Genomic DNA, 24854 nt, shown 5'->3' with positions numbered 1-24854 from the left:
AACAAACCTGTGGTTTTAAGAAATGAGCCATACTTTACTCTTAAAAATGTCATGGATCTGTATGTATAAAAGGAAACTGTATATATAAAAACCATGTCTATATAAAATAGAAACTTCATATGTAACAGTGTGTATGTGCGTGTGTGTGTGTGCGCGCGCGCGCGTGTGTGTGTGTGCATATACATATAATATAAATGCTTTTGAAAGATAGCCTTTCTGGTAAAATATATCTTCTATTTACAGGTTCATTCCCTCATTCATTATTTATTTAGGAAGCTTCCACTATATATATAACACTGACGTTAACTGTTTAAAATAGAACAGCATTCATATGACAGATACATGCAGTAATGGCTCAGTTAAACAGCTGCTATGTTTGGATGTTATTAAATAATTGCATATAATAGTGTTATTTATATTTGCATTTCCTAGGAGTTCAAAGTATTTTTAAACTGCATATTAAGAAAAGAAGTTCAGTGAACATACAAAATTACATGGAAGTAAATTTGTAATGGTTAATTTCTGAACATGGAGAAGTTTTGATTGGAAAACATGCTGCTGGAAAGCACTGAAAAGTCTGCACAAGACTTCCTGTAAAGAATGTTATATCCCTTTGAAGTAGTATATTTGTCTAATGAGCAGATGTGGCTGTAAATTTCCTGAATAGAAAAATAATTACCCCACTAGAGTCAATGGAAATCTTTGTCATTGATCAGGCCTGTAAATCACAAATTATGCTTATTATAGGCTATCTAGTATGCAATATAAATTGAATCCTACATGAGGAGAATGAATAATTTAACAATATCTCCTTATAATTTTTCCTATTACAAAAAATTGAGATATTTCTGTGTATTAGGACATGTAGCATGTTCTCTCATTACTTAATCAATAAACTAAAATTTTATGTTTTATCAACATGTGTTAAATGAACATTTTTATCAAGCTGCCAGCCCACCTCTACCCTCCCAGTTGGGAAAGTACCAGTCTAACTGGTCTGTGTATGGGTTAAGTAACTGAATATCATTCATGTAAATTATTTAGTATTGGACTGTATGCAAATAGGATAAGGACAAATCTAATGCAACTTTATGGGGAAACTTAATGCTTTTACATCTCCAGAGTTGTGATCATCTGGAGTAAAATATTGTTCCAATGGATGCCTATATTTACAACACAATGATTGAGCCATATGTACACTGCACACAGATTCATTACATAACTCAGGTGTGTGATGTGAATGCAAGGACTGGTGAGTTAAATGCTTCTATGAAGGACCATGGGTAATTAGTCACAATGAATTATAACATATGCAATGGATATGTGTGGACAAACGTGTGGTCTTTGTGTATCCAGTGAACATTCATGTGCTTGTGCTGTTATTTCATGTTGAATGAGCTATATCTGCACAGCCCCATTGGCTCAATGTGTGTCTCTAATTCACCCACCCCACCCTCCAGTGCCAAGAACCCCTAGATCCCTCTGCTCCCTTCCAGCCCGTAATGTCTATGAAATCTATGAAAGGGAGCAGAGGGATCTAGGGGTTCTTGGTGCTGGAGGGTGGGGTGGGTGAATTGGAGCTGCCCACTGGGGGGGAAGGGCTGTACTGTACCTGCCCCACCTTCTAGCAGGCGCTGAAAACCCCCCAGATTGAAATCCTTCTGCTCCCTTTCTCCCCTCCCATTCTGAAAAAAGTGACAGTCTGGCAGACAGCACAGACAAAAGTTACAGAAGACGCTCTTATTTTGAAAGGTCTTCATCTGACCCCCCCCCCGCCCCCCCCGCAGTGAGGGTTCAGATTTTCACTCAATCGGACATTTTTGAAGCTGTCTGCACCTATACACTTGTGTTTGGTCACAGCTATAGACCATTTTCTGTGGCCAGATCCGGCGAACATTGTTACTTTCCTGCACCCAAAAGGGCTAGATGGCCTGCCCCTTGGAGCCTGGTTAAGACACTGGGCATGTGCTTTCATAGGCACTATAGGGGTTGTACATGTGGGAAGCACTGCCACTTCATAATTTCCATATGCATCTTGCAAAAGCTAGCATTTTCTCCAAAGTTTCAGTCCCTGCGATTAAGTGACAGTTACGTTTATTAAAGTAGGCTTGCAGCCTGCCAGCTGGTAGGCACTTCAGAGTGACTCTTAAGCCATCTCAAGACCCATCAATGAGCCAAGGTAGAGATCACCCTTGAATCAAGGGGTTGCTTCTGCCAGAGAAGAGCTCGAAAATAAAAACTCAGAACTGAGAAGGCGCATAGGGACCAGACCTGGGGCAATCTGACTTTTCACACAGGGGCTTGGGGAAAGGGCCATACCCTATAGGGCTGTGTGAAATTTCACTGGCAGTTTCGTTTCGACAGTTTCAACTCAAAACAGCAAAATTGAAACGAAACAGAGAGCTTCGAAACAACCTCAAAACGAAACGAGGCAAGTTGAAACGTTTCAAAATTTTAAAAACGTTTCGCGTTTCAAAGCTCAAGCTGGACTTGCCTGCAAGGAAACAGAAACTAAAGTAAGGAGAGGGAGGGGGAAGAGGGAGGAAGCGGGGGGAAGGAGCGCTCTCATTGTTGACTGTGTAGCTGGCTAGTGACTGTCATCCTTCCCTGAGGTCCCTTCCAATCCCAGTGCTCTGGGGGAGGGATGGAAAACTGCATAAAAGGCAGCATTGTTTGAACTGCCCTGCTTTCTGCCTTGGTGTCAGTTGAGTGAGGGTGCACCTTAACACACACACAGTGTCACCCGCCCATGTCACGAGTTTTACCTGTAGGCAGCTAGAGGTGCAGGGCCCCAGAACCCCTGCACCTATCTCCTTGACAGCTGGCAGGCTTCGTGGCCACAGCAGGGCATAGCAGGCCTGCAGTTTTCACTCCCCTGTGCCCCAAGACAGACACAGTCCTACAAGCACCCATTTCATGAGTGTTGCCTGTCAGCAGCCAAAGGTGCAGGACCCCAGAACCCCCTGCATCTATCTCCTTGACAGCTGGCAGGCTTCGTGGCCTCAGCAGGCCTGCAGTTTTCACCCTGCTGCGCCGTAACACACAGACGGTGTCACCCATATCACGAGTTTTGCTTGTTTGCAGCTTGAGCTGCAGTTTCCCCCAAATCCCTGCACCTACCTCCTTGAAACGTGGCAGGCCTCATTGCCTCAGCAGGCCTCCCCCCCCGCCAGCAGTTTTGACCCTGCTGTGGCTTAATACGTACACGGGACATGAGTTTTTTTCTTTCAAGATTTCAGGTGCAGTTTCCTTGAACCCCCTGCACCGGTGTCCTTGAAACTTGGCAGGCTTCATACCCTCAGAAGGGGCTACCATTGCTGCAAGGTTCATCCAAATCAGGCCAGAAATGACAAAGTTATAGGCTGTTTCGAACTTCCCCCCTATAACCTATGGGCGAAACGTCAAAAAAGTGTTGAAACAGCAAAACTGTTTCAACAAAACAAAACAGAACAGCAGTTTCGAATCTAAACGAAATTCGAAAGAAACCCCGTTCCCTCGAAACGGAACGGTGCCCTTTTGCACAGCCCTAATACCTTATCACTGAATAGCTAAGGGAGGAGAACAGGGTTTGAATTAATGAAGGGGGGGGGGGGTGCTGAGTCATGTCATGAGAGCCAAGCCCCCCCCTGTAAGATTTGAAAATCATAACCTAGGGGGGGTCTCTGATTTTATTAGGGCATCCTGATGGGCAACCCAATCTTGACTGCAGACCCCCCAAGAGTCAAGTGTCCTTCCAACCCTGGAAGAGGGACTTGGCAAGTGCTGGGACAGGCCTGGGTCTATCAGGTCACTATACTGGTGGCAGGGTCTGAGCTGGTGGGCTCCCAGGGGGGAAGGGGAGCTCCATCCTCCCCAGTCCCCCGCTGGGGGCTCAGCTCTTCTGCCCATCCACCCCCGGCGACCAATGGCCACAGCGCATGTCGGCTCAGCGAGCCAATGGAATCAAAGCACCCGCCTCTCGCTTCTCTGCCCGCCCTTCGCCTCGCTCCCGTCCCCCCGCAGCCAATCGCCACGCGAGCACCCAAGGGCTTGGCCAATCCGTCCGCTCGGATTGATTTCCCTATTCCCTTCTCTTCCCGCCTCCTATTGCGGCGCAACGAAGCTTGCTGGAATGGAAATCCCCGAGTTGGGCCCTCCCGTGACAACACCGTCCGCCAATCGGGAGGCGGGCGAGCCGGCTCCGCGCTTCGTGGTTGGCTGCGAGGGATGGCAGGAGGCGGTGCCGGGCGCCGAGCAGGGTAGGTGTCGCGGGCCGGGCGCCGGCAGCGGCTGAGGGGGTGGGGGTGCGGGGCTGCAGTGAGGAGCCCCGCGGGGGGAGGGCGCTGGGAAAGTCCCGGGGGCGGTGCCGGGCCTGTGCGGGGGACGCCTGGGGGGCGCTGCGAGCCTCCGGCCGAGGATGAGGCGGAGGTGAGCGGCGCTCGGGGTCCGGGGGGAGGCGAGGGCAGCCCCTTCCCCGCTTTGCGGCCGCCCCCCGCGCTCGCGACCTGACGCTTCCTCCGCTGCGGGATGCGCGGGGCGGCGCTAGGCCCGGAGCCGGCGGGTGTCGCGGGGCTGTGGGTCTGGGCTCTCCGGGGCGGAGGTGCGGCCCGTGTGGGGCGCTGCTCTGCCGGCGGATCCGGCACCGGGGAAGCAAGGAGGCAGATTAGTAAAGCGCCCCGCCCCCCGCCGCCCCTGACTAGCTGCACTTAGGGAATCCGGGGGCTTCAAAGCGAAGGTATTTTGTTTTCTGCAGATAAGATGCAGCCTGTCAGGTTAGCTGCGAAGAGCTGGCAGTCTGGTTGCCTTGCGTCTTAGCGTTACAGCCTTCGCCTGGCGTCGCGATCAAAATGCGCTTCCTGCACACGGGAAAAGGCGTTCTGCTGACATTTATTTACTTACCGTATTTTACAGTGTATGAGTTGATGTGGTGTAGACAGACCTCAGCCCTGTATTTCTGCTTAAAAAGAGTTAGGTTTTGTGTAGATCTGGTGTATACTTCAGCCTTGCCTCACTGGGTGAGCTGGTGGCAGGAGAAGACGGCGGGGATGGCAGTCGAGGCACCAGAAGCCTGGGCAGCTCATGGGAGTGTTGCATCAAGCGCCTCTGAGCTGGGGCAGCACCCAGGCCCTGAGCAGCCACCCAGCTGGACCGTGGGAGAGGAAAGGACCACGTTCCCTGCAGCTCAGGGGCTGCCCTGTCCACAAGTAGCTTGGCCCAGGGCATGGAGGGGGCAGGGAGACAGGCAGGCAGGCTCCACCGAAAAAAAGGATGGGGCCCCTTGCCACTTCTGCCTTTAGTGGGCTTCTGTAGCCTGCAGGATGCTTGGCACTTCCCGGGAAGGGGCTGCCTAGCCCTATGGGTGAGCACGGAGGGTGGCAGGAGGGTGGCTGGGTGCACTGGTGGTGGGGACAGCATCCACGGCACTGGAAACCCAGGCAGCTCATGGGAAAATTGGATCCAGTGCCTCTGAGCTGGGGCAGGACCTGGCCCACTGGCAGCCTGCCTGGCTAGGCCCGGTGGGCACTGCTGCTGCAGATGGAAGGACTGGGCCCCCCTGCAACTTGGGGGCTTCCCAGTCTGCCGGCAGCTCAAACTTTGGGCGTGGGAGAGGTAGGCCAGACTTGATGGGCATGGGATTTGGGTGCTTACCTTTGCTCTGGGGTGTTGGACAGGGGCAGGGGGAAGGCAGGAGCCTGACCTGGCCTCATTTGGTGCCAGGGAAGCCCCTAGAACGCCAGCATGCTGCCTTACTTTGTGGCAGGGTGCCAGCATGGGGTCCAGCTGAGGTATTGATATGGTGTATAAGTTGAAGTGGAAACTTAAAGGTAAATTTTTTGAGTTTCAAACCTTGACTTATATGCTGTGAAATATGTGTGCCGCTCTCACTAGCAAAGGCTCAGGAGAGCTTACAAAAAGTAAACTGAGTAGCTTTACTTGCCACTCTCTTACTGTGCCATGATGGTTGTTGCCCCATCACACCCACCTCTGCAAAAATAGCCCATGTTTACAGCGTGGTGCCTTTTCTAAACAAGGGACAAACCATTTCTTTGACAATTAATAAATATTACTCTTTTTTCGCTTTACAGTATTTCTTAAAATAAAATACTAAGCATCTTAATGATAACTACAAGCTAAAAACGTCAGACTTCCAACAGTTCGTTGGTTTGAGTTAAGGTTGTTGTAAAGGTCTTACATTTTCTAAGTGATATAGTAAATTCACATTGGCAATGGAAAGTTGTTTTTTTTCAAAAGCATGGGTTTTTTGCGTTGCAAGCATGCTATCTTATACTTCTGTTGCCATTTGTTCACTCGGTTATGGCTGTCTTCACTAGGCTTTTAGAAATGGTATATTAATTTGCTCTGTAACTGTTAAATACATGGTTTTTAAATGTGGGTATCTACAAGAGACAGGTCAAACACTGCAGCCTTTCTAACTTCTGTACTCTGAATGAAAGCAATGGATTTGTGTATATTTGTGCTGAAACCTGATAGGTGATATTAACCTTCTTGTTTAGCCTGAGTCAGACTATCGCAGGGTAGAAACAAAGTTCTCACATTTCAGAACAAACCTTCTACTTGACCAGATGATTCTCTGTAATAGTATATGCTAAGAACTCAAGACAGGTCAGAAAAAGCTTAGGGAAGCTTCAAACTCAACCAAACTTTGGCCCAAACTTTGTAACTTTTTTAATCCATAGTGCAACTTTATAGTCACATTAATCTAAGCATGCTTTCCCCCCTTGATTCGCAGACCCCTTTGGGTATTAATATAGCATAATAGATGAGCACAGAATAAGACTGTAAATGAATAGAAAGTTTTGACGTTAGTCTCACTATGATAGTCTGACATGCTTGGTCATACTCATATGCAGTATAAGGAGATGAGAAATTACGATTAACTTTAGCATGAGTTAATTTGAATGTTGAAGGCAAACATGGTCTTGTGTCTCATGTTCTTATGGTGCTGTTTATTTTGTATTCCGTGTATATTGTATCTACTGTATCCATTATCCCATTCAAACAATTGAATTGGTGATGGTCCAAATAGATTATATATATTTAAAATAAAAATAAAGTTGAAGTTGCAAAAACTTATTCCAGAGCATGCTATACCCATTGCAATCTTTGATTTACCTACTAAAACAATGTTAAACAAAAATTAGAGATGTGTTTTGCTCCTAATGATGACAGTTTGTTAAGGTAGCATATATACTGTAGCCATTCACAGTGACCCGAATATACACTTTCTCTTTTACAAAGTTGGTGGTAAAGGACTGAGTACTGGGTCTCTAATGGAAAGCAACCTTCAGTACTAACGAGTAGCTGTCCCTGCACTTGTAGAAAAATACTTGCTTCAATATTTAATGGTGGTATTAATTGACTAATCCACAGAAATGAAAAATAATTAAACTGGAAGATTGATACAATTGTATATTGTATAATGGCACCATCATATTATGTATAGCAGCTGCATTAAGATCTTCAGTCAAGTTCGGTACTTTTGAACATGTTGGATTATATTGTTCATAGGTTCATATTTTTATGCTGTTCATTGTTGCATACTACCAGCACTTTACCAATCGTTATAGTAGCAACAAAGGAAACTCATTTAAGAGAGGTTTTTTATTCTTTTCTAAATTTGTGCAGATTGACTAACAGGTTTTTTTCTCATGCATTGAGATTGACGTCTGTTACGTTTTAGGCATATGATATTTGAAATGACTGTGGCTTTGATCCTGCAGTGACTGAAAGTTGTGTTTAACTTTACACTCAGTGCATAATTACTTCATTTCCCACACTTCAAGTAGTCCAACTGAAGTAAAAAGCATGCATCAGTCCTTACAGGATCAGGATGTAAGACTTGAAACCTGGTTCTAACTATAGAAATACAGAGGCCTCTCAGCTCCAATCTTCACAATTCAGTTAAGCACTGTAATGTAGGGGGATGCGGTCATTAAACATCATGACTTTAACTTGAAAACATGTTGACAGTCAAACTTCCACATTTCACCTTAGTGACCTCAAGGGTGCATCCCCATGAGCAGGAACATACATTTCCCTGGTGACAAAAAGCAGCTGCTAGTTGTCCGTGGGCACACCCCTACATGTGCACTCTGGCACATGGCAAATTGCTCTGGGTGGGGTAGGAGAGGCTGGAGCCAGTACCTGGGCTGGCCCCAGCAGCCTTACCTGCGGGCTTTCTATGGCTGCAGCAGCCGGAATTTGGGCACGCAGATGTGTGCACCATGGAACCTTTTTCTTTCTTTTTTTGACACCGAGATCTCCCCATGTCAAAAAAACTTGCCAGACTGCAAATTAGCAGTGCAGCAAATGTGTATGGTTTGCAGCGCCGTGGACAGTTTTGCAGCATCGCAAACTACACATGCGCACCCTTATTGGACTTTTTTGGAATGCAGACATACTTACGGATCCACTGGTGCTACCAGTTGCTGCCATGATGCAGAATGCCATTGGCATTGACACCCATATGCAGATTCAGGAAAGATTAAATAGATTCTGTGTTCAGGACCTGAATGGCTGTATTATTGTCAAACAGCAACAGCAGGAGGCTTTGTTTTTTAGTGCAGAAGTATGTGAAAGCCTACTGCTTAAGAAAAGTTTTAAGTGCTTACATTCTCCCATATCTTTTTGATACATTACAATCAGCCTGGCAACTGACAGCCCAGCCCAGCCCCTGGCTTCTTTACTTTTCATTCCATCCAGGACGAGCACGCAGCAACTGCTGCAGCGTCCTTAGCCTGACGAAGGGTTTTTGAACCCAAAAGCTTGCTTAATAACTATTCTCCAACCATTTGGGTTGGTCTAATAAAAGATATCAAATTCACCCAAGGAACCTTGTCTGCCTACATTCTCCCATTCATCTTTTAGTGGTATCTTACAGCATAACTTTTTTGAGCCACAAGAAAACTAAAAAAGTACTTTTCTGGTCTTTAAAACAAAGACTGAAAACAAATATATATTCCTAATGGTCATTAATTGCTTTTGGTTCTGAATAGCTGCCCAAATTGGTCTTGGGTTGTGTGATGGGACTAGAAATGGATTTTAAGGGATTTGGCTGAACATAAGCAGGGAAAATATGTGAAGAGAGAGAAAGAAACATAAAAAAATAAGGAGGCAAATTAATAAACAATTAGTGAAACATACATTTGACATGTAATCTGCTTGATGGTGGTTCTGTCCACATGATTTTAAGCATTGATTTTTAAACTCCAGAATATAGGATGTAGCACATGAAGTATATTTGCATATTCCATTCTGATAATCCATTTTATCCAGCTGGATAGTAAAGTTGATGTGTTTTAAATAGAACATTTTAAAAAGCAAGATGATACCCTGAATAAACAGTAATATTTTCTCTTAAAGTAAATATTTTTAAATAAGATAAATAGTATGTTTTGGATATATGGTCCCATATAGTTTGTACTTCTAAAGTAATTCTAGTGTTCCTTATTATTACAATAAATTATTTGTTTATTAAAATTGACGTTGCTATTCCTATTGTGTCTTCATAGTCCATCTGCTTTACAGTCATGTAATAGCTTGTAATAAAATTGTTTAATCTACTGAGGAAGCATGTAATGTGTGTTATATGACACAGGTGTTTGACTGTTTCTGATGCAGAAAAAGTATTTAAACTCTATAAAAGATCCTCAGTTCAGAGAGAACCTTTTCAAAATGTGCCCGTAATTTTGGGCTCTTTCCCTCAGTTTGATTAGAATTAAAGTTACTGCAACTTCCTTTTTTTACTTGTACGTGATTGTTGCATTCTATAGCTCTCTGATTCAAAGCAGTGGAGGAAACCATAAATAATGATAAATTTAAGCAAAATGTACAGACATTTGTTTGTTGTAAGCATTGTCAAGCTACTTTTTGTTGCTTGGGAGAAAAATGAAGATGTGTGCATTTTTAAATGCACTCTGTTTTGCTTAACTTCTAACAGTTGCTCTCAAACTTTTATTATCTTTTTTCATTTTATTCTAGGATTTTTGTTATGGATTTAACTCTTTGCTGCATGGACACAGAATTATTATATAAAGTCTGGACCCTCTAGCAGAACTTTTCTTAACCAACACTGAGAATATGTCAGTCACTCCTCTTTCTTGAATATAACTGCTCACTTATAACCATTTTAATCACAATGAGTTCAGGCTTATGGAGTCAAGAAAAGGCGAGTTCATCCTATTGGGAAGAGCGAATCTTTTATTTGCTTCTCCAAGAATGCAGTGTCATAGACAAGCAAACTCAAAAGCTTTTGAAAGTGCCTAAGGGTAGCATAGGCCAGTTTTTTCAAGATCGCTCTTCAGTGGGACACAGCAGAAATATCCCTTCTAAAGGCAAGAAAATACAGATTGGACTAAAGATTCTGGAACAGCCACATGCAGTCCTATTTGTGGATGAGAAAGATGTGGTTGAAATAAAAGAAAAATTAGCTGAACTGCTTTTGGCCATTACCAACTGTGAAGAAAGATACAGTTTGTTTAAAAGCAAAAGTAGATTAAGTAAAGGCATCCATATAGATGTTGGGTCACCTGTAAGAGTACAGCTGAGATCTGGAGAAGATAAGTTTCCTGGAGTTGTTCGCTTCAGAGGACCACTGTTACAAGAAAGATCATTATCAGGGATATATTTTGGAGTGGAACTTTTGGTAAGTTTCTTGCATACTTGGCATGTTAGATGAGACAAACTTATTTTAGCTTTATAACACGTAGAAATGCACTTCTTGAACAGTCAAGTGATGACGGGGCATCCAGAAAACAGCTTATAAGTTTATGTAATAAAGTATTTGGTTAATCTCTTCACAAAAAATTGCCTGTATGAAATAATTTTAAACAAGCTAATATCATCACACTTTGGACTTGACTCCATATGCCAAAGTCTGAGAACTGAGCCTCTGAAGGTGTGAAATCCAAAGGTTTGAGGCCCACAGGTAGGATATTATTTTTTGTTTTTCCTTTGTAAGAAGAGGGCTACAGCTTGAGTTACCTTACTGCAACTGCAGTGAGCCAGTATTTTTATTGGGAAGATGCAGTCTCAGTTAAGTAAATATGAGTTTACTTAGGTCTGTATGTGTTTTAAAATTAACATCCTAAATTCTCCTTGAAAACTAATTGGCAGCCAGTGCTTATTGCAGAGTTTTAATGATGCATGCTTCTAAAAAGATGTTCTTTTAGAAGATGCTCTGATATTTACATTATGGCCTGAAGAAGAATATGTGGCAATAAGTCTTGATCTGAGAGTGGTAGCAAGATCTATATGCTTAGAAAAAATGTATGTTTTTGAAGAGGTGCAAATGGCAATTACTTCTATCCATAGCTCCTGTTTGGTCTAGCTGCAACCTCATCAGTTATGAATATGGTAATAACCGACAGATGTACATTATCGACTTCAGGGGCCAGATATCTTTGCTATAGCTTCTGGTTGTTTTTATCAATTTACTGATATTACCTTGTTTGACCTGAGCACTAGCCAAGTCATTCTTACTCATACCCCAGCCTTTACCACCATCTTTAAAAGAAGAAAAAAAGTTGTTGTATTCTGAAGTGATTTTGGGGGGGAAGTAAAGGTACTCCAGTTGCAGTTTCTCAAGTAGTGATGTGTTCAGTCTCTGCATCTGTGGGTCCTCACCTTCTTCCTCTCCCCCCCGCCCCTTTTTTTTGTTTCTCTATAACAGTGATACCTTTTTATATCAATAAAATGAAACTTTCATCATTTCAGCAGGATAATTTGTCTTATATCAGCACTTAACTCTTCATTTAAGAGCCTTTTAGCCTTGTGTGGAGGTCTGTGGAGAAAAAGATAGGAACTATAGTGCTGGAATGGTAAAATTTGAATACCAGCAAGGACATTATATATGTTTTCATGTTTAGTAAACAAGGCCCTGCTTAAGGTGCTTCAGCACATATAGGTATCTATACGCATATGTGGAGTCATGGAACTGATGTAAAATGACACCAGGTATTTATGGTAGCACACTTGTTAAAATACCTTGCTGAATTGACAGTAGAGGCATCACCGCTTATTGCAGTTGCTTCAAAACGGTGCCTTTTGTTTAGTCGTTTTCTGGAGAATGGTTGATATTTTTTTATTTCTCTTTCCAAAATCCAGGAAGAAGGTCGTGGTCAAGGCTTTACTGATGGGCAGTACCAAGGCAAGCAGCTTTTCAGATGTGATGAAGACTGTGGTGTTTTTGTTGCTTTGGACAAACTAGAATTGGTGGAAGATGATGACAATGAACTGGAGAATGACTATGCAGCTCCAGTTGACACAATGCAGGTAGAACTTCCTCCTCTAGAGATCAACTCCAGGGTTTCTCTGAAGATAGGAGAAAGTATAGAGTATGGGACAGTTATATTCTGTGATGTCTTACCAGGAAACGAAAGTTTAGGATACGTTGTTGGAGTGGACATGGTAAGAAATTAATCCAACTTCAATTACTTTTGCATGTGTGTTTAAATAGTAAATTACATGCAATATAGAAGAACAAAGCAGTGACCTACAAGCTACTTCAGTGGAGGCTAATGACATAAGTGGGGAAATCAGCACCAACATGTAAAGATGCCACTTAGTGGCTGTTTTCAGTATCAGGTAACAATATATTACTTGACTTTAAACAGGTCAGGCAAACAATCTGGGTTCTTTAAGGAGCCTCCACTGAGCTACTTGCCATGCTAGATCTCATTCTCAATATTATTAAGCTACCAGTTTGGTTTATGAGGATATGCTTGTTTGTTTTCAGGGAACTACAATGGATTCTTATGTTTCTGATTTGTTCTTTTTCATTTTGCACCTAACCTTTTTATGTAATTGTGTTTGTGCTATATATTTTACAGACTTGCTGAGGTTTTGAAGTATGAAATTTGTCACGTGTGCTTTGTTTGTTAGTGACTTTTTTAAATATAAACAGTTTCTGAGATTTTGAGAGACTATTTTGTGATCTGCTGCTTTTGTGGACTGTAGTAGCAGTAAGAATAGCTATAGTGCTTGTCCTTAATTTCTTTAGTTGTATAGAATAAGTTTAGTAGATAACACATTTATTGAAACAGGGACTATTTGCTAGGAAGAAGAGGCTTATTTTTTTTATCATGGCTAAGAATGTATTTCAAACTAATATTTTAGTGGGTTTTTTTTCTTTTTTAACACACACATTATCCATGTGAGTAAAAAACAAACTGAAAAAAATAAAAAGTATTATGGTAATTCATTGTGTATAACTGCATCGGCTCTATCTGGTATTTTTGTATTGAAGACTGATGTTAATAGAATCACATTGCATATTGTACTATTTTAACAGGCCTAAGTTTTTTTTAATATTAAAATATATAAACCCTTTTTCTTTCTATTATTTTTTAATGTGAGAGAGACTGAAAATCCTGAATCATCTACAAAGTTCAGGATATATAATGCTGTAGCTAAGCAGGTATTTGTCAAACCTTGTAGTTTTCTGTTTGTGCCACAAAGGTAAAACCTGTATCTAAGCCCATGGATAAGTCTTTAAAAACTCTGCAACACTCCCCTTGGACAGTACCTTGAAATACTAATTTTTTTTCTATTTTTAGGATAATCCTATTGGAAACTGGGATGGAAGATACAATGGAATACAGTTGTGCAGTTTTGCAAGTGTTGAAAGTACACTTCTCTTACATATCAATGATGTTATTCCAGGTATGTTTTTAGTATTCATGTGCATTTGTTTAGTTAACATTTTTCAAAGCATTGCAAGTGCATTTAAAACATTGGAATATATCCCACTGATTTAGCTTTCTTGGCCTCTGCAACTCCTTTCATTTGGTCCTTTCATATGAAAACTTGCAGCAGTGGTGTGATCCTTCCTGTATAGATTCTGATTATTCACTTATTGGTTGCTTTGAGCAATTCTGAATACTTTGACTGGAAACCTGTTCTCCCGCATATGAAACCTAGGCCATTCTGTAGAATAAAGGAGTAACAACCTATGACTTAACACTGCACAGAGTGAACAGAAAATAATCATAGGCACCATTTTTGAGAAACTTTTATTATGTTAATAGTTTCAAATAGCAAACTAGCATCTAGTAATTGCAGTTCTTTTGTGCACAAGGGCTCATTTTTCAAATAATTTGTGAATTGTAGCTGCGGTTTAACTGCAGTGTGTTTAATGTAGGCACAGAAATTTCCCAAAAGAATATGTAATTCCCCCTCCCCCAACTGATAATTGTCCTTTTTTAAAAACTTTATTAAACATGATTATTTTTATTTCCATTCCCTAGGAATTTTGGGCTGCAGTCTTACAACTGTAGCCTGTACCACTTCTTTCTAATCTAGTGACTGACTTTTTCCTTGAGTACATTCAAGCTCAGATGTCATGAAGTGGTACATATACATAATGGCACTTATGGAAGCATTATGTACATGTGCTACTCTTTTTGTTTAGTCAAGACCACATAGTGTGTTAGATTACTTTTTTTCTTGTTGCTTTTTCTCCAGAGAAGAGTTCTTAACTCCCATGTATTAATGGCAGGTAATGTTTATTGCAGTTATATCAGTAAAAATCATAAACATTCAAAGTAGCTTGTCTGACATCTTTCCCAACTACATAGTTGGTCCAGTAAAAGATATTCCCAAACAGACCTTGTGTCTTGCTATTCCCTGAATCATCATGGCTACAACAAAACTATGGCACTTTCAAAAGAGCAAGCATTTTTCATTGGTGACATTTTAAAATTCAGCTACAAAAGGATAAATATTTATTGTAGAAGTGATACTCTGCAAATGTTTTTTTTTTACTTTTAAAACCAATGTAGACTTCAAAAATAAAGCAGTAGTTGCTGAATCACTTTAAATGTATTAAACTGAACTGAGTTTACCAGTTAGTTACCAAACTGTTTTTTGTTCTTGTCAGTTTTTTCTGAAATGCTGTGTAAGGTTCCAGTTCTGTAAGATGTTTGGGCATATGCATAATTTTCTAGTGTGTATTTTAGTGAGGTTACTCACTTGTATGAAGTTATGCAACTGCTTAAACTGATTGCTGAACTTTAGGTCTAAAAGCTTAGAAGGACTTCTTAAATACAATTATTGTTAACTTAGTCATAGTAAATTTTAAGATCTTATAAGTTGATACATGCTTTATCATGTTTAAATGGTAAATCTTTCTATTTAAAAAAAACTCTTGAAGGAATGTTTCTCTGGATGGTTGAGCAGAGATAATCTCATGTCCTCCAACCAAAGTAACTGAAGTGTGTTAATAGTATTACTCCTAAGGGGTTACACTGCAAAAATGTAATTGAACTGCTATACTTATTCAGAAACATGAGAATTTTTTTCCATATGAACTCTTTAAAGTAGATCTAGCATGCCCTGAATCTTCTGATGTTATGCTGAAGAAATGGCAATTTTCTGCTTGCATGGTAACTTGCTATTTTCAATGATGAGCTGAATTTAGTCCTATTTTGCACAAAATGGGGGAGGGAAAGGGAAATATGGTTGTATTTATTTACTTAGCATTTAATATAGGCACTTTCTATTATTGTCCTTTTCTTGTAGATCCTCTTAAATTTTGTCAGTTCTTTCCAATATAGTAGGGGAAAACCATATGATATGTAGTCAGGGAGGAAAATACTTTTTGTCTCTTTGCAACCAATAATTGTTTTCATAGACATTTTAGACATTAGGGCTGGAAGAGACCTTGGAAGATCATCGAGTCCATCCCCCTGCCCAAAGGGCAGGAAGTCAGCTGGGGTCATAGGATCCCAGCAAGATAAGCATCCAGTTTGCTCTTGAAGGTGTTCAATGAAGGCGCTTGAACCACCTCTGGTGGCAGGCTGCTCCAGACCTTGGGGGCTCGGACAGTAAAGAAATTCTTCCTTTTGTCCAGCCTGAAATGGTCTTGTAGTAGTTTATGACCATTCGACCTAGTCGTCATCCCTAGGGGCGCTCTGGTGAACAAACGTTCCCCCAGATACTGGTGGTCACCCCTGATAAACTTATAGGTGGCCATCAGATCACCCCTGAGCCTGCGCTTTTCCAGGCTAAAGAGCCCCAGGGCTCTCAGCCTGTCATCGTAGGGTCTGCTTCCCTGACCTCTGATCATGTGTTCATGAACACGTGTTCTGTTACTATGACCAAAAAACTAAGTATGGCAAATAAAACCAAAACATGGTCTAATAAATATCAATAGATGTGCTTGGGTATGAGTAATTTTAATATATGTCTGTTTATGAAATCCTCTATTTTCAGTATTGGCCACCTCTATGGTTCCTTATCTGCAGTGTTCATCTTAAGCTTTTTTTCAGCACAGACTTTCTTAAAATCTGCCATTCATGATCTAAAAACATATGGAAAAAACTGAAACTGATTTTGCAAATTGCCACCAAATGTATTCAATAAACAGAGTTTAGAAAGCTTTGTTTCATTTTCACTTGTAGATATAACTTTTGTAGAGCTGCTTTTTAAAAAAAGGAAACATTAGCGTTTTGTTAAATGCTGATTGTGATACTTTAACTGGAGACATTTTAGTCCATGAAAGAAATGAAACTCCAAAAGTGAGGATAGGAGAGAATAATCTATCTTTTGGTAGCATCCAAGGGCCTAATTAGGTTTGGAAAACCACTGTTCACTTCCTTCCACAAGCATGTAAGACTAGGTTCTTAAGAACATCTTTGTGTTTTGTATTAAAATAAATCCCTGTTGTCTTTGGTTTAAAAACAACTTTTGCACCTGTGTAACAGAGGAGCTTCCTTCATTGGGAAGCACAAATACTGAGCGATCCAGTATTTTGTTGTATGAAGGTCAGAACATTCTGTTTTCTATTGAATTATGCTTCTTTTGCAAGGGATAACATTTGAGGTTAAAATTGCAAATCTGGCTACCCAAGTTCAGTTTATTGACATTATACTTGGATAACAACTAAAATCAGCTTGATTTTTCACCCCCTACTCCCAAATAATTGAGAGGGAGCTATATGTACCTGTAGGTGTATTATTTATTTGTAAACAAACTGGGTTACCTTTTTAATAGTCTAAGCTTGAGAACCCAGGCTTGAAAAGTTTTTGCCCTTAGTTTCCTGAAAATGAGACACACCTGTTATTATATGCCTTTTGCTTTATAAAGTGATATTTTGAAGACTTTGTTTTATTTGGCCATATTTGTTCTGTACTGCAAGAAAACCAAACTTCTATGTACTGTATTCTAGAGACGATACCACAAGACAGAAGACCTCCTAAACTTGCCTTTACCTCAAGAGGTGGTGGTGATAAAAGCTTATTCAATCATAGTAAGCCCAAAATTACAGGTACTTTTTAAAAGTAATTATGATTGTGTTCAAAATCTTTTCAACAAATGTTGCTGACTTCATAAAACTTCAGATGCAAACTCCCAGGTTCCATGGGAGTTCTCTTTGGATTCTAGGGATTTCTGGCACAGAACTGGGTTGGGTAGGGATAATAGCTGTCTTCGTAACAATAATTTGTTTTATGAAACAAAAACAACATATGGTGAATTTCTGCATGTCCAGATAAATCTGTATTGTTTTCTAGGATCTGCCTCTGAGCCTGGAAATAGAAGCAGATCTGAAGTTTTCTACACATTAAATGGCTCTTCAGTTGATTCTCAACCACAGTCTAAATCAAAAAACCCATGGTATATTGATGAAGGTAATGTGGTACCTTTTGTACCCCCTTTGTGTTAATAAACGCACTTAAACACAGATATATTAAATGTGGCTTACTGGAAAGGTGAATTTGAATTATAGTAAGTTTATTTTTCAAATGTTTTAAATTTTTTTTAGGACAAACATATCTATTTTTATGCAGACCATTTGTTGACAGGTCCTCAGGTGTATGCTTAATATTAAACGAAAACCTTAGATTTTCAGTCCTGCTTGGAATAGATGAGTCCTCAAGTATGTTGTATGTAGTTCTTGTTGGGTGTGTATAACACAGGAAATAATCTCAGATGCTCATTACTGAGCGAGAGAATTATTTTATGAAGATACCCATCTTGCCAGCTTTTTATGCAATTAATATGTTTTCTGACTAATGGGAGTTTAATAGTTTGTATACAAAATATTCAGTTAAAGTTATGTATAGTACACAAAAATGAAAAAAATAGTTTTAATTAAACTAAATGCTTAAAGCCTCATTAAATCTTTGATTGGTTTTGGACATCATGTAAGTCTCTAGTTAGCCTCTAAAATTGCTTCTAGGTTCATAGCAAGTATTTCATTTGGTAATGAATGTTTATGGCTGAAATTGGAAAAATTAAATGGCTAAAAACACAGGTTTAGAGCAGAAACATACTGCAAGAGTCTCTTTGCTTAATAAACTGTTAAAAATGGAATTGAGTTGAGATCAGTCTTGACTGCTAAGGAAATGCCAAGCCTGCAACTTCTCTATAAAATCAGCTTATTTGAGAAGGTATTTCTCTGACTTAAAATGAACAAGGAATTCATCACTTCCTGAAAAGTAAGTGGTTAATTCTGTGGGGTTTGTGGTTTTTCTTTTTTACTTAGATGTTATCACCTAACTATAAATCTGTCAAGGAAAAAAAGGTGGTTTAGGCTGTTTGCTCTGTAAATGTCAACTGTGCATTGTTGACTAGCTAGGGAGTTGAGGCAAGATGCAAGGCACTTAAAAATAGTATTGCGCTAGTATATCTGGTTGTGATCTCATTTATCTAGCACTGAATTACTCATGACTTATTTATTCTTCTTCGTAACAAGTGAATTACTTTATTCTGTGTGAGCACTTGGTGACAGATTCTTTCTCCTTTAGAACCAAATTATTCTATAATACAACCGTGTGCAAATAACATTTTGAATCAGAGATACATAATCTAAAACTAATGACAGGCAAACATAATGTTAATTACAGCTGCCCACCTTCAAGTCATTTCATGATTCACATTGCCCTGTTTAGTAAGAGTCGGACTTCTCTATAGTTCTAGTTATTCCACATAATGTATTTCTATAAAATGTGTGGTGTTGAGAACTCAACCATAAACATGGAGGAAAATTTTAATATTCCTATGGAGGAAAATTTTTATATTCTATATTTATCTTCATGATAAGCCTTTCAGTGTTCCCTGCTGGCATCCTCTCTTCTGACCTAGAAAAATCCCTGTTCCTTGCTGCCTCACAATGCGCAGCTTCTTTTAAGTAAACATTAGCAGTATTGTGCCTAATTTTAGTATTATGCCTGTTGGCAGTGACTATGAAATGTGTGCTCTCCACCAGAGACAGATGTGATGTAACAAACTGTTTGCTTAGCAAACATGAATGTGAATAAAAACTATTCTAGAAGGAAAAACAATGGTTTTACAAGGTCTGGAAAAACTGCACCACAGGCTTGTGTGTGTGTGTGTGTGTGTGTGTGTGTGTGTGTGTGTATATGTGTGTATATATATATATATATATATATAAGTACACAGATTTCTATCATCTGGATACTGGCTTGTGCTGCAGGAAGTGGGGGACTAGCAAGTCTTCCCTCAGTAAGAAGGGCAGATGGCATTGTGCATCTGAGAGGGGACATATCTGGAACTTCCTGACATGCTGGGGAAGTGGGCTTATACTACCACCTTTGTGGCATGTTGTGGCATGTTCCCCTCTGAGAGCCATTGTATTGGATACTATGGACTTTGGATGGGATTGTAATCTAAACTCCTCCCCCAGCTGTCTTTTGCCTCCAACAGCATTTGGACACAGCAAGAAATACCTAGTTTCTTTGTAGTAGTGTTTGATGCAGTTGGGGAGGTTTCTTGTGCCTCTCCATTCTCAGGGTTCCTGCACAAAAACTGATAACAATTAGGCCCCAAATATCGCACCTGTAGTTGCAGTAAGAGAATGGTTTCCCAGCCAAAACTATTCTTTGGCAAGACAGGCAGACTTATTAATTCAGTTTTAAACTCATTTATTGTTTTGTGTTTATAGTTGCTGAAGATCCTGCAAAATCACTTACTGACTCATCTTCTGGATTTGGGCATTCTTCACCGCCACTACAGCCACCTCTAACAAATTGTGTATCGACTGAAAATAGATTTCATTCTCTGCCTTTTAGTTTGACAAAAGCATCTGCCACTAACGGCACTATTGGACATAGTCCTCTCTCTTTATCTGTCCAGTCAGTTATTGGGGATGTGAACACTGTTGCCAACCAGGAAAGTCTATCATCAGCAGTGCCTGTCAGTAACTCGCATGGCCTTGAAGCAGGTTCGCTGGCTGAGGTGAAGGAGAATCCTCCCTTCTATGGAGTAATTCGCTGGATTGGTCAACCACCAGGGGTTAATGAAGTTTTAGCTGGACTGGAACTGGTAAATAATAAAAACTTTAAACTTGTTTTCTACCTCTTTTGCTGTTTTGTTTTGTAACATGGAAGAATTTTGTAGTTAAGAAATAGATTACTGAACAAAAAAGCCAATCTATGGGCCTCCCTGAAATGTATCTATCTATTTATAGCAGTGGAGCCAGGCTTTTTGGTAGGCATACCACAAACCAAGACTGCGCTTTTCTTGAGTATCATCCTGATCTCCTTCCCCTGCCTGATCTGTTGCTCTGTGTTCTGCTCCGTGCAACCTGTTCAATCTGTTGCTTTGCTTCTTGGCATACATGCTGCTGTTTCCTGGTCCCTTCCTCATCTGCTACATGTCACACAAACTGCTCATGTTACTTGGGCCATATGTGCTACGTGTTGACTACCCCTGCTGGCCTTGGCTCCCCCACCCTCTGTCCAGTCTTTGGCGCGGCTTTGGAATCATGGCAGCGCTCCCTCACACTTGGAGCACTCCGACTGGCTGTTTCCATCAGCCAATCAAAGTGCGAATAAAGCGTTACCGACAGACAGACAGACGTAGGCTTTTATAGTATTAGAATGTAGAATGCTAGCAGACTGAATACTTCTGTACATTCTAGTGTTAGGAATTACATTCCTGAGATTGCAAGACTTCAACTTAATTTGCCATATTTACTCAAATCTAAGACAAGGTTCCCCCCTCCCCCCCCCCCATTTAAGATATGGGGCAGGGAGCCCCTAGTCTTGGAATTACGTGCAGGGGGGAAGGGGCAAGCGGTGGCTGTGGCTCAGGATCCAGCCCTTACCTGGGGCTGGGGCCATAGCTGCAGCCTGCTCCCCCCCACCACCTCTGGACCCTGCCATCTCCCCTCTGCAGCTTTTTCTCCCCCATCTTCTCCTCCCTCTTCCCTCCCCCCCACTACAGCCTATGTTCCCCTGCCTGCCCCTTTTCCCTCCCCTACTTTACCTTTTCACCACACTGCCAGGCTCCACCCACACCGCAACCTGGAGTACTGAGCACAGCTTGTAGTAGTGGTGCGCAACTTGCATGGCTGCTACCTGGGTTGGGCTGGGGCCATGCTCAGTGCCCCAGGCTAAAATGGGGATAGAGCCTGTTGGCATGAAGCAAGGGTAAAACGGGGTGGGGAAGTAGGGAGCAGAGGTGGCATGGGGGCAGACACAAGCCAGGGGCAAGCTAGTTAACCTCCACACCACCTGCGTCCCCACTGCCTGCCCCCGTGTAGTGATGGGGGAGGGGAGAGGTGACCTTAAGATGATCCTCCAATAATTAAAATCTATCCTTGGAAAATTATAACAAACTTATTTAGCTTTTAAGCTTGCCCATGGTGTGCTACTTTAATAGGTGTAACAGCTGTTCAGTGTCGGTTCTTAGTTATTTAAAGGACTTTGTCCAAGTCTAGATTACACTTTGTTGTGTTATCCCTCTGACTTTGAAATGTTTATTATTCCTTTGTGTGCATACCATTATGGTGGTAGTTTGTTGTAGATTATACAAGTGTTGTCTGTTTAAAATGGGGTTGTGTATATAGTGTTTCCGCTTATTCAAACTTCAAGTTTTATTTACTTCAGGTGGAAGAAACATGTTCTCAAAACTACTGTAGTTTACATAACTACAAAACAGTTGGAGGATGCTGATATCATAATTAATGTAAATAAATACAAATTGTTGCTTAACTGAAGCCTTAACTGAATTGCATTCCAAGTAAACTTTTATACGCTAGGAAAGTTTGATTGTAAGGTGGATAGTCTGTCAGACATCTCACTCCAGAATCCTAGAAATGGCAATTTTTAGAGCTGTTTTTCCCCTTAACCGATAGTGCTTATGAAAAGTTTAAACCCTTTCATGTGTGGGTTTTTTTGTTTTGTTTTTTAGGAAGATGAATGCGCAGGCTGTACAGACGGCACATTTAAGGGAACACGATACTTCACTTGTGCCCCAAAGAAGGCTCTCTTTGTTAAACTTAAGAGCTGCAGGCCAGATTCTAGGTTTGCATCTCTGCAACCTGTTTCCAACCAGATTGAACGCTGCAATTCTCTAGGTATTAAATATATTCTTTTTAATAATTTACAATGTGATATTGACATGATTTCTGGTTTCTATCAGGTAGCATTAAAAAAAAAAAAAAAAGCTGTTCAAATATTGGCCATTCAGTTTAGCAAATGTTGGACCGTAATATACAGAATACAGTTGTAAAATTTCTCTGAATGATTTTTTCAGAAACTTTAAAGTGAGAAAATATGCTTATTAATTTAAAGAAGTCTGAGCCCTTTTTCACTATTGCAGTCTGAAAGATTGTATAATGGTGATGATTAGTGTGCGGCTCATACAGTGTACTTATACTTGGAATTATTGATGATTTATTTAACCATTTAAAATGGGGGATGTTTTCCTGGCCAACATTAATATCCTTGTATCGGAGGATTCAGACTGCTTTAGCATCTGATGCTGAGCCTCTCCATCCTTAAACATTTAGGCTTCCCTATTATGCTATCTTGCATTAGATGCATTTGGCAAAGGGAAATTAATTTTCTGAACATTCATACCAAAAGACTGTGTGGAAACAGAATATGTAAAATAAATAAATAATAAAAAAAAAATTAAGGAGAAACTTGGTGATTTGCATTGGGTAAAGCTCCATTTCTGTGCAGTAGGCCTCCTACCCTAGCAACCTGGTTTAAGGACTGTGTGCCATCTACACTGGATTATGTTTCCCCTGCTCAAAGGAGATTGATTGATATTCTAGGATTAGGAAGGACTGTGGTATTTTTTCACTTGAAGAAATGATTTGGTTACTAAACACTTGTTAGGAAAATCTCAGTGGGGGTAGTATTTCAGGTTCCTGAGTGACTTTTTGAAAAAAAAAAAATTTCAGCCTTTGGAGGATACTTAAGTGAAGTGGTGGAAGAGAACACTCCCCCAAAAATGGAAAAAGAAGGCTTAGAGACAATGATTGGAAAGAAGAAAGGGATTCAGGGTCATTACAACTCCTGTTACTTGGACTCCACCTTATTCTGGTATGTATGTATTTTGTGCATCCTATAATGTGGAATGAGTGGGAGGAATGTTGCAAACATAGTATTTTTTGCTTTGTTGTTGAGTGACCTGGTATGTCACCTGTTCATTTAAAATGGAGTGGAACTCACTTGGATCAGATTGGTGTCTGTGTGTGTATTGTGTTATATTCGCTGATGGGGATAAATAACTTCTTAATTTCAATCCTTTACTGGTAGCCAGTCAGTACTGTGTTTATATATATATGCTCTCTCTTATTTTCTGTTCTTACCTTTCTTGTTTACTGCTTTACTTATTCCTTCTGCCTTTATTGGTTTGTCCTGTTACTCAATTATGGTATGTTTCCCAGCTATGCAAGTTTGCCTATTTTGCAGAATGAAAGTAACTTTTTCTTTTCTTTTCTTTTTCTTTTTTTCCAGCTTATTTTCTTTTAGCTCAGTTTTGGATACTGTGTTACTTAGACCTAAAGAAAAGAACGATGTAGAGTATTATAGTGAAACTCAAGAGCTACTGAGGACAGAGATTGTAAATCCTCTTAGGATGTAAGTAAAAGCATAGCAATAGTATCAAAACTAACCGGTGATTTTCTTTTTTCAGGTCTAAATTTCATAATAAACATAACTGCCTACATCAGGGGCTGGCACTTGTTTTTGGGCAGGGTGCCAAAAATACCAGCAACCTTGACTTGTAAGATATTGGCATGCCAGGGGAAGATTGGGGGGGGAGGGGGGGGAGCCATGGGGGAGCCATGAGGGGCCTGATCCTTGTTGTGGCAGTGCAGCCTTGGCCCCTTCCCTACCGTCTGGCCCGAGGCGTGCATGCCAGGCAAAATGCCTTCGTTTGCCATGCTCTGGCACCTGTACTGTAGGTTACCTACTCCTGACATACGCAATGTTCCAGAGGATTTAAATGAAAATACCATTACTACTTGAGTGTTTGTAAAACTAGAAACAGTACTTGTAACTTTTAACCTATTTGGTGTAACGAAACATGTAAGAGCACATCTTAGCAGTGCTTTCATTTTCTGGACATGGAAACAAGCATGTTTCTCTTGCTGTAGTAAAACCATGCATGTGGATGTAAACATGGAAGTGACAATAGACATTGTGGCTAGGAACAGAAATTCCGCAAAGTGGTATAAGTGATTAGAAACTGGTTCAGATCAGTAACGCAACAGAAGTTCAGTGCACATAAACCGCTTTCAAAATGCCCCAAACTGGTTTAAGATGAACCTGGGTGGATGTATTATCAAACTTAACTGATTTAGGTTAAATCAGTTTATTGAACTTCTGTCCCAGATCCCCTCCAGATTCAAGTTAACTTGCAGTCCCCAGCATCCCATGATGCTTTGCACCTCCCCTGCAACCTCCTCCCCCCCTTTGCAGGGTGGGTGGGGCTAACCTCGGCTCAAGCTGTCTGCTCCAGCCAAGCAGGGAGGTGTGCTTTAGTGCCCCTGGCTTCTGGCCTTAGGCACTGGAAGGATATGGCTGCATTTCCAGAATCAAAAGTGAATGTCTGTTCATTTGCTTATTGTTCAATCTATGCAGCTTACACTAACC

General features: G+C 40.8%; 1 protein-coding gene across 3 annotated transcripts in view; it reads left to right on the top strand.

Annotated features, from left to right (window-relative positions):
* The first annotated feature begins 4330 nt into the window (after positions 1–4330).
* Positions 4331–24854, top strand: part of CYLD (CYLD lysine 63 deubiquitinase) — a 33448-nt gene continuing 12924 nt past the window's right edge. Inside the window, exons 1-10 of one of the 3 annotated variants that reach the window (XM_014603378.3) lie at positions 4331–4407; positions 9982–10645; positions 12106–12273; positions 13557–13662; positions 17168–17266; positions 17511–17627; positions 19904–20283; positions 22156–22321; positions 23156–23297; positions 23715–23837. In XM_014603378.3, the coding sequence (XP_014458864.1) occupies positions 10139–10645; positions 12106–12273; positions 13557–13662; positions 17168–17266; positions 17511–17627; positions 19904–20283; positions 22156–22321; positions 23156–23297; positions 23715–23837 (1808 nt within the window). In that variant the 5' untranslated portion in view covers positions 4331–4407; positions 9982–10138. Of the gene's footprint in view, positions 4408–9981; positions 10646–12105; positions 12409–13556; positions 13663–17167; positions 17267–17510; positions 17628–19903; positions 20284–22155; positions 22322–23155; positions 23298–23714; positions 23838–24854 lie in introns of all 3 variants that reach the window. The other 2 variants (XM_019497501.2, XM_006273215.4) reach the window with 2 other exon arrangements.

This window comes from Alligator mississippiensis, chromosome 10 (genome assembly GCF_030867095.1).
Source record: "Alligator mississippiensis isolate rAllMis1 chromosome 10, rAllMis1, whole genome shotgun sequence".
In the NCBI taxonomy this organism is placed as follows: Eukaryota; Metazoa; Chordata; order Crocodylia; family Alligatoridae; genus Alligator; species Alligator mississippiensis.
Note: the sequence above shows the minus strand (reverse complement) of the source record. Positions and strands in the feature narration are given on the sequence as shown.